General features: G+C 44.8%; 1 protein-coding gene across 3 annotated transcripts in view; it reads left to right on the forward strand.

The window, feature by feature from the left end:
- Positions 1-10,494, forward strand: part of JMJD1C (jumonji domain containing 1C) — a 165,996-nt gene extending 155,502 nt beyond the window's left edge. For all 3 annotated transcript variants that reach the window (XM_056351587.1, XM_056351588.1, XM_056351589.1), the window contains 5 exons: positions 97-219; positions 1,230-1,369; positions 3,500-3,676; positions 9,102-9,233; positions 9,590-10,494. In XM_056351587.1, the coding sequence (XP_056207562.1) occupies positions 97-219; positions 1,230-1,369; positions 3,500-3,676; positions 9,102-9,233; positions 9,590-9,679 (662 nt within the window). In that variant the 3' untranslated portion in view covers positions 9,680-10,494. The remainder of the gene's footprint in view (positions 1-96; positions 220-1,229; positions 1,370-3,499; positions 3,677-9,101; positions 9,234-9,589) is intronic.
- Positions 10,495-16,490: the final 5,996 nt, after the last annotated feature.

Raw genomic sequence — 16,490 nt, forward strand, 5'->3', positions numbered from 1 at the left:
GTCATGTACCTTCAGAAATTCATTCTCAGCTGTCGCACGTTTTATTTGAAGGTGAATATGCAATACAACAAATCTTAATTTTGTCTTGTAACATAGGTGTGGCTGCTACTAAAGACCATGATATAGGAACCACAAATCTCCATATTGAAGTTTCTGATGTCGTGAACATCCTTGTTTATGTTGGCATAGCAAAAGGAAATGGAGTACTTTCCAAATCAGGTAAGGAAAGCTCACTGTAAGAGGTGTAGATGTACTGAACGATCTGTCGCTTTTAAAATTGACACTGTTCTTCTGAAAGGGATGAATGATATCCATAAGTACTTGCTTAAACCTGGGAGATTCTTTGTTTCAAGAATTTGCACACACATTAATTCTGCATAAAATACACTGCAGTTCATGAATTATGAAATGGTATTTCAAACTCTCTTCACTTTTTTTGCCATTAGCTCTAATTGATGTACTGTTTCTGTGGCAGGGCTAATGAAAGTGCAGGATGAAGGATTTTCTCTGGAAGCTGTGGTAGTCCTAACAATTATGTCAGGATGATGTATTTGCCAAACCTTCTGTTTACTCTGCTCCCTCTGGATGCACTGCGTTTGGTCTATTGAATTTGGACTGTAATGTAATTTTTCAGGACTGGAGAGCTTAAATTGGTACATGTTAGTCATCTTGTATGAGGTTTATTACTTATGTGAAACAGTCTTTGAATCCCTGAAATAGTTTTGTTTCTTCACCCTTATTCTTTTGTCCCCATGCTCCGTAATCAGCAAATGTAGATTTTGGGTGTGACCAACAGAGCTGCAGTAAAGTTCACTGTCTTCTATTTGCTTCGTTTTCACTTATGCACTGAGTTAATAGCAGCAAAACTTACATTGGGAGAGTTCTAATTGCAGAACAGCGTGCAAAACACTACTTTTGCTGACTGCAGGAAAACACCTTTTTTAGTAGTTTAATTTTTTGATGCCAGCCCTGCTCGTTTATTTCAGGTAGGAAAATATTTTACCAAATTCAAGAAATACAAAAAAGTTTAAAAATTAAGCATTGCTTTTAAGCTGTTTATGACGTTCATGTTCTAGTAACTAATTACAAATACCAAACAAAAAGATCATCTGGGGGCTTCTCTTGTATTCACCAAACACTGATCTGCTCAGTCCTCACACAAGAAGTTCAGAAGGGTGTTGGGTTTAAGTTTTTCTCACTTTTAAAATTTTTTTTTTGTTGAATCTTAGGAGTTTTGAAGAAGTTGGAAGAGGAAGATTTGGATGACCTTTTAAGGAAGCGGTTGAAAGATTCAAGTGAATTACCTGGTGCTTTATGGCACATTTATGCTGGCAAAGATGCTGACAAAATAAGGGAGTTTCTGCAAAAGGTTAGATTTATAATACATATTTTAAAAATATAATACAAGTAACTGGTGGTAAATCAAAGGGAGCTGGCAAAACCCACAAATCCTGCCCCTGTGCTTAGGGAAGGTAAGGAAAGGAAGCAAAATTATTTCCTTTATAGTGCATAAATCATAATTTACCTGCTACATCATCAACAAATCAAGTAAGTAACATGATAACGTACTCACTTGTAAGAGTTACAGGTAGCCTGCAAACTCTGAAAGCTCAGAAGGCCATGGTGATCTATTCTTGTCCTTCTCTTCATACAAAGGATAATTTGTAGGGTAATCTTTTTCTGTCACTGATCCATTCTTGCATTATCAGATGCTGAAATTTTTGTGAATTGTCCCATGCGAAACACCCTGACCTTGCAAGCCAGCAGCCACTGATCTTCATAAGGACTCTTGCGTTGCTTCACTTAGCTCAAAGAACATGCTTTGGCTCCTGGTGAAGATGAAAGCAGTGGGGGATAGTGCACCCAAGGCCAGCAGACTTACTCAGTGCTAGCTATAGTGTAGATGTTCCTTCAGCTGCATGTGAGCCATATCAGAATCTTTCAGGTTGTTACTTAGAGCATAGGATGAGTATCCATCAGTGGTATTAGATTTAGAGATACCATCTTGGAAGCAGTTTTCTGTGCCCTGTCCTTAGCATGTTTTCATGTTCTAGAAGGTGGTCTTGACAGATGACAGAAATACCAAATAGCACTTGAGGGAAAGTAGGCTTCACTGTCTTCACTACGGAAGGAAAATCAGATGAGTTTTAACTAGCTGAACCAAAGGGGTCCATAAACAGGCTGGAGGCCAGGGTCTCTACTGTGAGCAGGAGGAGCCTAAGAAATTTAGTAGTAAAGATTCTCATGGACAATAAGGCAGTGTTCCAGTCCCAGGGCAGCTGTCCTCTGGTGACTGAAACGTTTGCTCTTTGGCAACCTGAACTGCGGAGGGAGTAAAATAAATACAGCTAATTCCAGGAGAGATGAATTACACAGTGAGACTTCTCCGTTCAGTCAAAAAGTCGACGCTCACAGAGTGGGTGGTGGCTCTTCAGTTCAGAAAAATTGTGAACAGAATCATGAATGCGAGGGAATAGGTGAACAGTGAGTATTACTCGGCATTTCTTCTTTCAAAGCAATTAAGGGATATTGTGAAGGTCTTTGAGCAGCAGGTTTAAAACAGAAGCACTTAAGATGCTAGGTAATAAAGTTTGTCATTTACTGCCACAGCTTGCCGTGATATCCAGAGTGAACTGCTTACCACCTTGTATTTTTCATGTGGTGGTATTTTTGAAATAGTGAATTGGAGATTAATTGTTAACTAGACCTTGGGACTGCTTTGCTGCTGAGAAAAGATAAAATCTTAGTACATTTTTAGTACAGAAAAAAGGTGGTGGTAAACAAGAACAGTTTCAAGCTCTGCATCACCTAATTAAGTATATTTAATATCAGTATGGATAAACATCATTGTTTTTAATGAGATAATTGTCTCCTGAGTCATGACAGATGGATTGGATATGTGTTTTTTTATCTTTAGTCACTATGATTGATTAGCAACTGATAAAGGGTGATACTTGTTCCCTGTGGTTAACTTGGTGAGAAATGGTTATTGCAGTAAGTTTGTTGCTGTCAGAAAGCACTTTTTTTATCTCCGTCATTTCTTTCTGAATTCCTTGATGGGATGGTAGGAAAATAAGTTACCACAGAGTGGTTGAGATTGGAAGGGGACCTCTTGAGGTCCTTTTGTCAACCCCTCTGCTCAGGTAGAGTCGCCTAGAGCAGGTTGCCCAGGACCGTATGACCCTTAGTTTTATCTGCTGCTTTTTTCCTGAGCTGAGGCTATGGTGTCATGTGTCTGTGTCAGAACTGAAGGTCGGAAGCTTGAGGAATTGGCAGCAAAGCTTTACATTTTGGAGTGGGAGTTGGAGTGCAGATGTCTTCAGTTCAGTGGGACTTCCTAGTTCCTTTGAGGTTCTTTTGAATCCCTAACTAAAATTCTCATTTGGGTATGGAGAGAGAACACCGTAGTTTTGCTTTGTAAGTTAGGTATACTTACAACTTGGCAGCAGAAGGTTCAACTCCGTTTGAAAGTGACATGGGATCTTTTCTGTACTTACAGATAGCAAAAGAGCAAGGCTTAGAAGTTCTACCAGAGCATGATCCAATACGTGATCAGAGTTGGTATGTGAATAAAAAACTTCGCCAAAGACTTCTTGAAGAATATGGAGTAAAAACCTGTACAGTTATTCAGTTTCTTGGTGATGCTATTATTCTACCAGCCGGAGCACTTCATCAGGTAATGTACATCTGTTTACAAACACACAGGATTAAGTAACGAATACAACAAAATAACTACTTCTTTCCCCAAAACATAACTACATCTGTATTCAAATTAGATTTTATTTTCTTCATAATAGCTATTAGTATATAGGAATGTATGACAAGGTACATCTGCTTGTATAGATGACTAGCCAGTACTAACACATACAGCAGCTTGAATGATTGAAATAATACTGTTCCGTTTTTCCTTTAAAATAAAAAATGAGCAGACTATTATGAACCACTTTTTTCCACTCGTTTCATTAGCAAATTTTGAAATAAACTGGTTTTAGTTATGGCAGAGTCAGGTTAGTATTTTTTTTTCTTCTAAACCAAATGTTAACCTGTCCCAGGAGAGACAGGGAGAGTAACCCAAGGAGATGAAGCCACCTGGATGTCAGGTGTCATTGTTTTTGTCTTCAGCAGTAGGAGAACTTCAGAGACAAGTTTGGGTTAACAAGATGTTTCTGTAACAGGATTTGGAAGTCGTTTTCCCACTCCACGTTAAGTTTCTTTTTACAGAAGGTACATCAATCACTAGGAGTCGTCATTGTCCCTTCAGCAGTTTTCCTTACTGTCAGAAACAGTGATACCACCTTTGCAGCAGCTGGGCTGATTTAATTCTTACTTAAGTCAGAAAAAGTACTGCCAGTAGGGCAGTTCTGGAGAGACAGCGTGAATTTGTGTGGCCAGCCTTAGTCCTCTCCTAGCTCATAGGCTTTGTTACTTTTTTTTGGTGGTGGGTTTTTTGTCTGGGGTTTTTTTCTCGCAGTCTCCAGGCTGCTTGTCCTTGGTGAAAAGAGGAAGAAAGCACAATTTTTTCGAGACGGATTTTTGGGCAGTTCTAGATTCATTGTATTTCTTCACTCCGTGGACCTTTTCCCATTTCAACAGGAAATGGAGCCTGCTGCATTGCCAGCTGTCAAGCACCACTAATTAGATATCTGACTATCAAGGAATGAGGAGCATCCCCACCCTGCAGTAGCAGGTGTAAACCATCTTGCTGTTAAATATTTATCATTGACCTCCACCCAGGTTCAGGCAAGGCCAGGCCTTTCTGAAGTAGGTGCTGTTTGGTTTCTGATCTGCAGATCAGCTTCCAACTGCCACCTCATCTGGGCAGAGAGGAAGCAATGGCTTACCATGTCACTGTGACCAGGGCAGTAGGGTGTTCTCGGGGGGGGGGGGGGGGGGGGGGGGGGGGGGGAAGAAAAAAAAAAAAGAAAAAAAAAGATGTCTGGTTTGTTGTGGTGACAGGTGTTACGTCCCTAATCTGTCTGCTAGCTATGTCAGTTGCTGGGGCATTGAAACCAACAGGTACCTTACCCAGACTAGACTCCTTTATCGTTCCAGTAAGTCTGTAGATGGGTTTCACGTGGTCATATGCTAACCTTGGATAATCTGGGTGGATTTGTTTTCTGGCAAAAGAAAGAAAAAAGCCTCAAACCCAGGTGACCAAATCTTGGGTCGTTGTAGGTTGCCTTTCCCTGTCTCCAGGGCTTGGTGCTGCTTCACAAAGGTGAAGGAGTGTCTTGGCATTGATGTTATTCTTGGCTCCTGTTGGGCTAAAGCAGTTACAACTCCCAGAGTCATGTATTGCATCCTCCAGTAACCTTAGCTGATCTCTTGAAACAAGGGAGATATCCCAGATAGAAGAGTGAAAAAGGAACCCACAGAAAATAACAAACATACTGGGAAATTTGTTATATATAGCATGTGGCAATATATAAAGGCATACAGGTTATAAAACATGAAGTAGTGGGACTGTTCCAGGCTTCCCTGCAGTTCATAGGTTTAAAGACCAAAAATAAGACCACTCTCATCTTTATCTCCTTGGCTTTAAACTCCAGATTGCTTTTGAAGTGGTAATGTTCTAGCTTCTGGCACCAAGGAGTTAATAACGTGGTGTTTTTAAACCTTAGTGGGTGAAGCTGAGAACCTTTTCATCTTCAGTAAGAAGTTCCTGTGAATCTGCCATGTAGGAGGAAATGAAAGCATCTTGTTCTTTCATGTACGTGTACGGTATTCTCTGTAATAGAGGTGCATAAATACTGACCTTAGGGATCAGCACCAACACTTCATACATACAAAGCACATTTAAACATTTAAAAGTGAGTCTGAACAAGAATACGTAAATAGGTTAAGTTTACATGTTAAGTGTTTCGGATTTACGTGCACATCATGAATCTTCAGTAATTAAAACTGGATGAGAGTTGATACTTAGTTTGGTGGTAAATTATCATTTCTGGTTTTATGTGCTCATGGTATTGTCGTGGGGCAGAGGAAATCAGGGTGAGGGGCGGAGTTAGGGAGCCCAGCTGCCTGTGGTCACTGCATAGTATGGCTTAGACACTTCCATTCCGGAGCCAGTCAGGATTATGGTCACACTGCTGCTTCTGATGTGTTGGTCTAGAATTCTGCTGCTCTTAACATGGAGGTGGTTGTGTGTACTGTATATTCTTCTCCCCTACCCCAGCTTCTGTGGATTCATGTCTAGCTTTTAAAGGGACTTGTGCTTACTATTTTATGGTAGCATAGAACATTCCTTTTGCTTCCCAGGTTTCCCCCTCCTCCCTGCGTACCTGCAGACAGCAGTCACGCTTCCCTTGTGGTCATTTATTTCAGTAGGCAAAGTCGTACTGTTCCAGTGGTGGGGTGGGAGGGAGAGCCTCTCCAGTGAGCTGTGACGGTCGGAGTAGCCTTGCCAGTACCTCTGGTGGAAGGAATTGCTCTCTTGGGGGGAGACCAGAAATAGATACAGCGTTGGCCTGGTCTCCTCTGCAGATGGTTCTCTGAATGTACCGTGAGTGATGCACTGCAGGATTGTATCTCCTTTCTTTTTGGCTGTACAAGTAGGGGAGCTCAGAAGTGTCCCCCGCGTTGCTAACATCTGGGCCATGTTCTCTGGCACTTGGAACAGCAAGCCCTCGGCTCTCCTTGGAAACTCCCCCAGCTGAAAAAGGGGTGGTTTGCTGTTCCTTTGAATGGTTCCCTCTTCCTGCTGCTCTGGATCATCTGGTATCACAGCCATCCTCTAGGGATGCCGTCCCCGGTTTTAATTTGGTGACTCCAAATTTGTAAAATATTTTAGCAATAATTTAAAAGCCAGAAGTGCTTGAGTCAGTGATTGAAATGTGTTGTTCAGGCTACGTGCAAAACTTGTTCATAGTAGAACAGGTTATTATGGTGTTGGTTTTTATAGTGGTATTATCTTGATTTAGCAGCCGGATTATATATTGTAAAGCAACATGCTGGAGGTAATGCGACATCCCGGTGATGTTACGATAAGGATGTAGGATAAAGGCCTGGGAGTTACGTATGCAGAGCTGCTGGGCTGAGCGCTGGCCCTGGAGCTAAGCCGTGGAGGAAATGGCTGATCCTCAGCATCAGGACAGAAGGGAGACAGCTGTGCGGTGAGGAGCTGCAGCTGGGAGGGTGGATGGCCCTTGCCTCCCTGCCCACTCGCCTTTCCCGTCCTGGCCCAAGTCTGAGGCTTTTCCAGTGTTCCACCCACCTCCCAGGCCCTGCTGGAAAACCTCTGCTCTGCGGGGCCTCGGGGGCAAAGCTGTTCTCTTGCTTCAGCTGGAACCGGGACGGTCCTGGCAGTGCTGTGGTCCTCGCCCCACCAACCTCCGGGGAATCCTTGCTGAACACGCTTACTTGCCTGTGTCAGTGTATCAGCTGGTGTTACAAATGCTATGAACAGAGCTGCGGGGGGCTGTCAGCAGGCGTTCCGTGGTGAGCACGGGGCCAGCCAGGTGAATCTGTCCTCCCCCACAGACTCGCACACTGATAAGACAGGCCTGGGAAGGGAAGGAGGTTTAAGGCACGGCAGGGGGACAGATCTGCAGGCAACAAATGCTGCCTGTTCTGCAGTGGAGGGAGAGGAGTTAGAACCTTGTCTCGGTGGGGAGAAAGTGGAAGAGTGGTGTGAGATTTGCATGGGGGTGGAAAGGAAAACAAGGGCAGGTAGAGACTTGAAGCAGGTGAGATGCCTGCGGGGGAAGAGAGCGGAGCTGGAGCCGGCTGCACGGTGCAGAGACGTTTCAGACGAAGCTCTAGGAAATTCCCCAAGCACTGGTGGGAGCTTGGTAGTGGCACTTCTGCAGCTGCTGTTCCCTTGCTCCTGGCTTCCTGCCATTTGCAAATTTTGTGGCATCTACAAACCCTTGTTGTCTCTGGAATTATTTTTGTTTTGATCAATTTGCAGGAGGGAACAGCACAGCTTTGTCCTTGATGGTTACGAGGCTGCAGAAACCCCGTGTATGATACTAGTGTTGAGATAGCGGTTACCCTCTGGAATTTCACCCGTAAGGCTGTAAAATTGGACTCGGGCAGTGTTTTTGAAGAAAATTTAATTTTCAAATGAAGTGCAGTGTTCAAACCAAAGGTTTTCTAAATGTCAGGTATCACAGTGGAAGTATTGCGGTATGCTTTACAAACCTCTAGATTTTGCTAGGCTCAAGCCTAAAATATGCAGGTCTTCATCAGTGCTGAGCAGGGTGGGACTGTTTGTGAGGATGGCAAAGGCGCTCCCTCCCCACCCACCCGCAGCTTGGAAGTTTGCAGAATTGACATTGCACAACTTTATGAGCAGTTGTTGGAATTTTGGGAAATGTGGTGTTTCACATGCTGAAGAAACAGTGTAATTCGTAAGGATTTCGGGGTGAAACCTGGTGCTGTGTGTTTCTGAAGCGGACAGACAGGAGCTGGTAGTCAGGTCACAACCAGGAAGCGTTTTTTCCTTACCCCTGTCCTGTAGGTATGACCTGGGTCGCAGGAGATGGTGTCCATTTCTCACAGTAGTTACCTTTTATCAGTAAGAAGTGTTCAAGAGAAAAAAGAAAGTGCTTCCCTACCCCGGGTGCCGACCCTGCCCCTTTGTTCTTCTTTTTCTTTTTTTTTCTTTTTTTTTTTTTTCCCCCAATATTTCCACTGGCAATTATTTTGCAGCAAATGTGGCAAGCTGTGCCTGGCAGAACACAAGCTTCCCGCGTGTCTGCGTGGCCCGAGGTGCTGGGGGGTCCCGTAGGGCAGGGCTGCTGCAGAGTCGGTCTGTGGCTGCGGCGCAGGCGCCGTGCTTGGGAGGTGGCCGTGCAGCCGATGTGCGCAGGGTGCCTGTGCAGCTGGTGCAGGCGCTGCATTCATGTCGGAGCCCCTGCAGGCAGAAGTGCCGGAGCGCAGGCAGATGCGCATTGTTCAAAGTGTACCTTTTGCCAGAAGCTCATTTAGATAAGTCGAATACTCTTAATTGCTCTCTACATAAAATGTATGAAGACACCCTCTAGTCTGATAAGCCCATGGTTTGAAAGATCTCAATGCCCACTCTTTTCTCAGGTGTCTCTGCCAAAGAGTAACCCCACAATACGAATTACCACTCTTCTTCTTGGTGTTTTGGATAGGTGCAAAATTTTCACAGCTGCGTTCAAGTAACCGAAGACTTTGTGTCTCCAGAACATCTTGTACAGTCATTTCACTTAACGCAGGAGCTGAGGCTGTCAAAGGAAGAAATCAATTACGATGATAAACTGCAGGTAGGAAATGAATTCTGCTCTGGAAGCTGTTGAGAAGGCAGGCATGCCGAGGCTCATTGAAATGCGGAGCAGTGCGTGGAGCTACTTCCTCGCTGCTGTTCACACAGAATAACAATGAGCAGCAGCATGAATGCCAGGGGTGTAAATGACTCTCCCTTGAGTTGCTGGTTTTATTTAGTTCATGTTATGTTTCAAAATACGTAAAAAGGTGTTTCCTTTTGCACTGGTTTGATGCAGCCTTCGTTTGTGGGGGGGGGTTTACCACCCACTAGGCTTAGGGCTCAGTCCTAAACGCAGTTACTTTGCAGAGTTCCTTAGTCGTAGGCCTCACTAAAATCTGTCTGATGTTCTTGCAGGTTAAAAATATCTTGTATCATGCCGTTAAAGAAATGGTGAGAGCTTTGAAGATTCATGAAGGTGAAATGGAAGATACAGATGAGAACTAAGCACGCTCTGCTTTTTTGTGTTAACATCAAACGGAGGTTATTTTTTCTAATACATGAACAGTATGCACACTAATGTAAGCTTCACAAACCATCAGTGCCAAGAAAACGTAGTCATCGTATTTACTTGTTAATGACACTGCAGCGGTAGAGCTTCATATCACAGCCACTGTGATTACATGTTAGACTTGCAAACAATTAAGCAGCATTCTGCTGTCCTGTATTATAATGTACATGAAGTTTGTGAAATGTCAAAGATTTAAGATGATGTATTTATTTTTGGAAGAAAAACACAAAATTCTATGCTATATTGTTGATCAAATGTAAATGTGACTTGTACAGTTTGCTAAAATAATTCAGATATTTTTCACTACATTGAGACAGGTTACTGTGAGAGTAGGACACAAACACCAGCTATTGCCTGCATTTGGGATCTTGCTGAGTCCGCACAGCAGTCATGTCATAATCTGAAAATTACTGCCAAATAATTGTAAACTTTGTAAAATATAAAGTATATAAAGTAGATATTAAATACAGACACTTCAGTATTTTATTGAAGCTATTCAGTGTACAATTAAACATTTTCAAAAGGTGTAATTTATTTAAAAATTGTCTCATTTTGGTAAAATTTATGTGAACTTTTAAAGCTAAATATTAAACTTAATATGCTATGTAAATATATACATATATACATTCAATGATGTATTTTTTTAAAACATTGGCTTGCTTTAATTTGTTAAAAGTGGAAGTGTTACACATGCTTTGTACATTGAAGTTGAAAGGGGTTTTACATTTTCCATTAAAATGACTTTATCAAATGTTGTCTCGTCGTGTTTGTTTTTCGGTGTCCGTGGCCCGTGTGTGAGTGTTGGCAGTACTGGCACATGCATCTCTGATTGTAACGCTTGAGATGTTCTGCCGGGTTCCTGTGCACCGCTCTGCCCCCTCCGGGCTTGAGACAAAACTGCCAGGGGAAGTGCTGGAGCACAGCTCTGACGGCTGAGCCAGAAAGAGCCTCTCCTTAAGAATAAAACAATTTAAGCATTGCATATGTTCTGTCTTCAATAATACAACACTTACTGTGGGTGAGGGGGGAAGGAGTTGTTACAGAACAATTTTTTTTATACCGTCTTGGCCTTTTACAGTTCAAGCAATACCACAAAATAATGGATGATTAAAGAAAAAAGATTCATATCTCTTTTATTTAATAATGATAAATGGTAGACCACTGAGCAGAGCTCTTGGAGTTAGTGTGAAACGTTAAGGTGTACGTGGATTTAAATTAGTGAAATTATTGAAGAGTTTAGATTTGATACCAAACATTAGGCGCAGCCATCGACTAGCTCGTGACGTGTCCCAACTGGGACGTAACTCGCCTGGTTACTGCTCCCGGTCTGACAAGGTCTGACCAGGTTTTGGGTCACCGAGAAAAAAACCAAAGCAAAACCAAACACCACAACAAAAAACTCACATAAGTTACCTTAAGAAATAGTGACATGTGAAAGCAATTTCTGGTTCCAAAAGTAATGTTCTTTAGTTGGTTTTAAAATTTTGAATTTATTTGAAGGTGCAAAGAAATACTTTGGGGTTAATGTCGCTGTGCTTGGCAGTAGGTTCTCAGCTTCGGACCCGGTTCCGTGCAGCACTTTCCTTCGCAGTGCCAGCGGCACAGATCTGGAGCGTTGGCCAAAGATGCAAAACCTGCTGTTGTAAGTTTGCTTAATGACAAGTGGACTTCAGTCACACGTACTTTTTTTCTTAAGCTCAAGATACGTAAAAAAGAGAATTTTTATCAAGTTGTAAGTATTTTTCCCTCTGAATCGGGTTTTGATGAGGTACTTTTTACATTTGAGAAATTTCTTGAGGCTGCTGAAATTTGCATTCCTGCTGCAGATGGCCATATCTCCCCTCCACCCCCCTGGTGTTTTTTCTACACAAAGAGCAGTTGTTCTGGCCTGAGCAGTGTCTGTTGTCCCAGCTCGCTCCTTGTGCTGGGATGTCTTTGCAGCTGAGTTGAAGGCAACGGGTTGGTTTCCCCTGGGTTGCTCTTGGAAAGTGTCACGTTGCTACGTTGGTCCTGGCCAAAGCCTCCGGCTTCCTGCTCTACCTCTTCCCACAGGCGTTCCGGTGCTTTACTGCCAGCGACTGCAGAGCAGGCAGCGCCCGGTGCCTCGAGGTCTGAGCTTTGGTACCATCCTCTGAGCCCCCACGGGGCGCTGGCTGCTGCCCCAGTCACCCCACAGCACCTACAGACGTGGGGTGGGATCCCTGTGCCTGCCAGCGGGGTCGGAGTTTTGCCTCCTTGCGTGGGCACCGAGTGAACCGCTGAGCAGAGCCTGTTGCGAAGTGTGAATGTTAAAGTTCTTCCTTGATGAGCCCTTTCCTGCCACCTTTGCTGATGAATCCTTAGGTGTATGACAAAAGTTGATAACCCGTGAAAACGTGTGGGTGAAGCGGCAGGAATCCTCCCAAAGGCGGCCTGAGAGATGGACGGGATTTTAAGACGAGTCTCATTTTGGAAAGGCAAAACTGACGGGCTCAAGCTGCGGCGTTACATGGTGCTGCACAACTTGCTGGGGTAAGTAGATCTGTGTTGCTTTTGTAGCAAAGATAAATGGATAAATTAGCTTATGAACTGCATAAATAGGATTTCGATTAGTCACTATAAGTTGAACTGCCTGCTCGATTTGTTTAGTGTAGTTTCTCTATGGTAAATTGATGCAGTAGTTACACCAGATGTATAGCTTGAAAATTTTGTGGTTAATGAGTATATCTGATGGATCTGCAACACGTAAAAAACATAACACGACGCATTTTGCTAATTGCTTTAGGAATTGCTGTGCTTGCAGATGGCCTGGCCTGGCCTCATAAACTGCCCGCAACAATGACAGTGTCACCCAGTAACTTGTGGGAGGGAAGGAGCCAAAAGCGAGTGAACAAGGAGAAGGTGGCACAAGCCAAGCACGACGGGGGGAGCGCTGTAAACTGTTTATTGCCATCAACTCAAAAAGACTGCAAGTCGCATGCCGCAAGCAGTAACAGACCACAAGAAGTTGTTAAAGGTAACAGTTCAAATACCACTAAAAGAGGCCAGAAATTCTTGCTTTTTTAAATACTGAGTGTACCAAACTCAGCTGATTCAGTTACCTTGAGATTTCTGACTCTGGCGCAGCAAAGCAGAGCTCCCCGCTCCCCTGCACCAAACGGCGCTGGCGGTGTGCTCACGGCCAGCGCAGCCTGAGATTTTCATAGCTGATGTCTGAGACTAAGGAGGGGTTGTGGGGAGGAGTGTTGTTTGCAGGTTAGTTTTCCCTCTCAGCCATTTCCATGTTCTGCAAGGTGTTACTGGCCGTGTTCTTCCCATCTTCAGTTCCTAAAGACTCTGCAGACCAGAAAGCCTCCTAATCTCAACTATTTTAGTATGGCCAAAAGTATCTGATGAGATCAGCTGAAGCTGACGGACTGCAGGAGTGCTGTACACTCCTAGAACGAGAATATGCATGTCATCTTTTGCCACCTTCCTATGGACACCATGGCTGTCTTGATCTGCTATGCTCTCCATGGAACTCTTCCTCTTTTTTTCTTTTCCCCGTCCTTTGAAAGCTCGCGTCTCAAAGTCATCAAAACTGCAAGCCCTGGTCTCCACACATACCCCTTCCCTCCCCCCTTTTCTGGCTCCTTCTCTACATCTCCATCCACTGCCGTACAGTAAGTGACCGTGGCAATTTTCTTCCTATTGTAGCGCAGAGGTAACTAATGAAGAGTAAGTAATTAGCAAAGAATAAAGTGGGGCTGCTATGACCTGAGGTCTTTCATCATGGCGGGCTGGCTGCATACATGGTTTAGCTGAAGCTGAAGTTACCGGGTTGCTGGAATTGTCAGCAGTGAAACCACGGTCCCTGTTATGCAGGTCAGACGTAGAGGTTTATAACAATCTGAGTTAAAATTTAAAATCTATTTCTTCTATTCTTCCAGCTTCATGGAAACTGATGAGATCTGTGTGTGCAGACCGAACCCCTGCCTGATCAGCACTGCGTTCTCATGCTCTCTGACCTTTTCGGTAGGTGGTGATTTTGTTCGTACCCTCTCCCGTGACATCCTGTCAGGCCCTCTCCCGCTCTCACAGCTGAGGCCTTTCCCGCCCCGTGCCTGTAACTGGGAATTTCCCTTCCTTCCTCCTTCCACAGCCACCGTCGCCTGTTCCGCTGCTTTCCTGAGCAGGATGTTTGTGCTCTCCCCCACATCCGCGCTGGACGAGCTGCCTCTCCTCGCCGAGGCTCCCACACCAAGGCTTCGCTGTGCTTTCCCCTCCTAACCCCCCGCTCTGCCGCAGACAATGTCCGCTCTCCACTGTGCTCCCGTTTTCCACCTTTTGACTCGCGCTTTGTTAGCGGGCGTACTGCTTCTCCTCCGCCTTTGTGTTCCTGGGATACGTGTGCCCCAGGAGAGCAGGGCAGCCCTCGGTGGCGTGGGGGCTCCTCTGATGCAGTGCCCACTGCCCCGTCCCTTTCTTTCCATCTCAGCAGGGCGGCCTAGGAACCTCTGACCGAGGAGCAAACGACCTGTAGCATTAGCAGCGCACACAAACTAACCTCTCTGCTTTTTGTCATTTGTTCTCACAGGTTTTGAAAAGGAAGTTACGATCTATATATAGCTAGCAGGAAAATCTTGCCTTGCAGCAAATTAAAGAGAGGTTTTACCTGGTGCAGCACACAAACAGTGGCATTTTAAACACAAGCCTTTCTAAAGCTAATTGTTAACACTGGAGGAGTTTCACCGTTATGTTTCAAAGTGAGCATTTCTGATACCTTCCAACCCTACCAATACAATATATTCTTGACACAGATGCCTGTTTCTTCTTCCAGTCCCTGGGCATGTGGTTTTATCGTAGCTCTGTGCTTCCTTAGTGGAATTAAAGAGTAGGGTTTAGTAGCTCTGAGGCAGGAAATCCTGTATTTTCACAGCTCTAAGGATTTCATATTGTTTGATCTCAATAATACCTTAACTCCTGCAGCAAATAGGCCTGGAGGAACACTTCAGATGATTACAAGACAAAAAACGCCTGGGTAAGTTCAGGTTCCTTCTCGTGAAACAAACACAGGAGAGAAAGAAGGCGGAGGAAAAGATGGCCATAGCTCTTAGCTCTGAGTCTTTAGGGAGTGACGAACTTCTTTTTATACAGGTGAACTCCACAGGCCACGTGCTCAGGCAGAAAGGCCTTGCAGACACTGTCCAGCCTACACCTGGTTTGGGGGCAGCCACACTACCACGCTGGTTAACTTTGGAACAGTTTGGCCGGTTGACTTTGTTTCCTATTGTATTTCTTAGTCCTTTGCAGTAAGGGATTTTATCACCTGTGGCTGTACTTGATTTTCTCCATCTGTTTTGCTAGTGAGCCAGCTTTTGTGGCACCAGAGAACAGCTCGGCTTGGAAGGGGCCTCGCGATCACCCCGTCCAACTTTCCATGGGAAGGGCAGCCTGGGCAAGGTGTGCTCCCACCCCTGGCAGCTGGCCAGCAGGAGGTGGAGGTGGTGAAACAGCTGCTACTGACCTGGGAGCAGGAAGGAGTTCAAGGCCGGAGCTCCTGAAAATGAAATGCTCTCAGAGGACGAGGTCACAAGATCCTCTTTTCCCTTTATGTAAACCCAAAATATAAGACCAACACTTCTGTATTTTGGGTTTCGCTGCACTGTAAGTAGCAACTGGTGGCGCAGCCTGTGGATTTTATTCTCGAGAGACTCCACATTGCTTCTTCCCCATTGCTTTTCTTTGGTTTCTCCTTCTGTGGAGATACAGCCAGAGATTGGGTAATCGCAATTTCTTTTTGCACAGCATATGTTTGTTGGCTATATTCAACAGGGATAGTATTTCTGTGTTCCAAGACAAGCATGGTTTCTGTGGTAAAGCGAAGTCTATGAATAGAACTCAGTGTCGGGATGCATGTTTAAAATTGGTTCTCGGTGAGACACTTGAAATAGCGGACCCAAGGAGCTGTTAGCTCTGCCCAGTACAAAACCGCTGGGCTCCGCCACGCCACCCGTGGGAAGGGAAGCTTTCCACGCGCTGTGCCAGGCTCTGGGTACACGCAGTGTCACTGCCCGCAACTTCCCGCTTTGTTGCCACTGTAGCTCATGCAAAATCGCATCACTTCCCACACGGGGCTCACACGCGCCACCGTTTCGTCATGCCTGAAGGGGTGGGGGGGAGGGCAGGGGGGGGCTCCCACACGTGGTGCTATCGGGGGGGGCACGAGGCTCTACATTCGGGTGGGAGCCAAGCTGGCCGGCCGTCATCCTGCTGGGGGGTGAGGGGGTCACCAGCCCTGGCCCCGTCCCCCTGTCCTGTGGAGGCGGCTGTGGGGCATGGGGAAGGCAGCGTGGGGGGGTGCTGGCAGCCACGCCAGCCGTGCCAGGAAAGCAAACCAGGCATTTCTTCTTATCATTTCACGACGCCAGAACTCTAAACAAGCTGACAGGTGATAATCATTTGAAACGGGTTTTAAACTGTTGGGGCATAAACTAATTGCTGACAGACACTGGCAAAGAATTTCCTTAGATTTATCGCTGTATACCTATGAAATTTGTCCTCTAGTGGCGAGTATTCTCTATACAACCTTTCATTCTTTAAATGGACTGTGTAATTGCTTAGCCCTGAATTCAGACCAAAGAATTCCTTACTTGGGAAAATTACAGTATTTCATCTTATTTCATACACTTAGCTTTTCCCCTGGAAGGTAAAGGATTTTCTAAGGGAAAGTCATTATTCAATGGATTCTCAGCTGCAGGATGCTTTATAAATGTCCCCTGCTGCTGC

The sequence above is a fragment of the Falco biarmicus genome, chromosome 9, assembly GCF_023638135.1.
Source record: "Falco biarmicus isolate bFalBia1 chromosome 9, bFalBia1.pri, whole genome shotgun sequence".
Classification (NCBI taxonomy): Eukaryota; Metazoa; Chordata; class Aves; order Falconiformes; family Falconidae; genus Falco; species Falco biarmicus.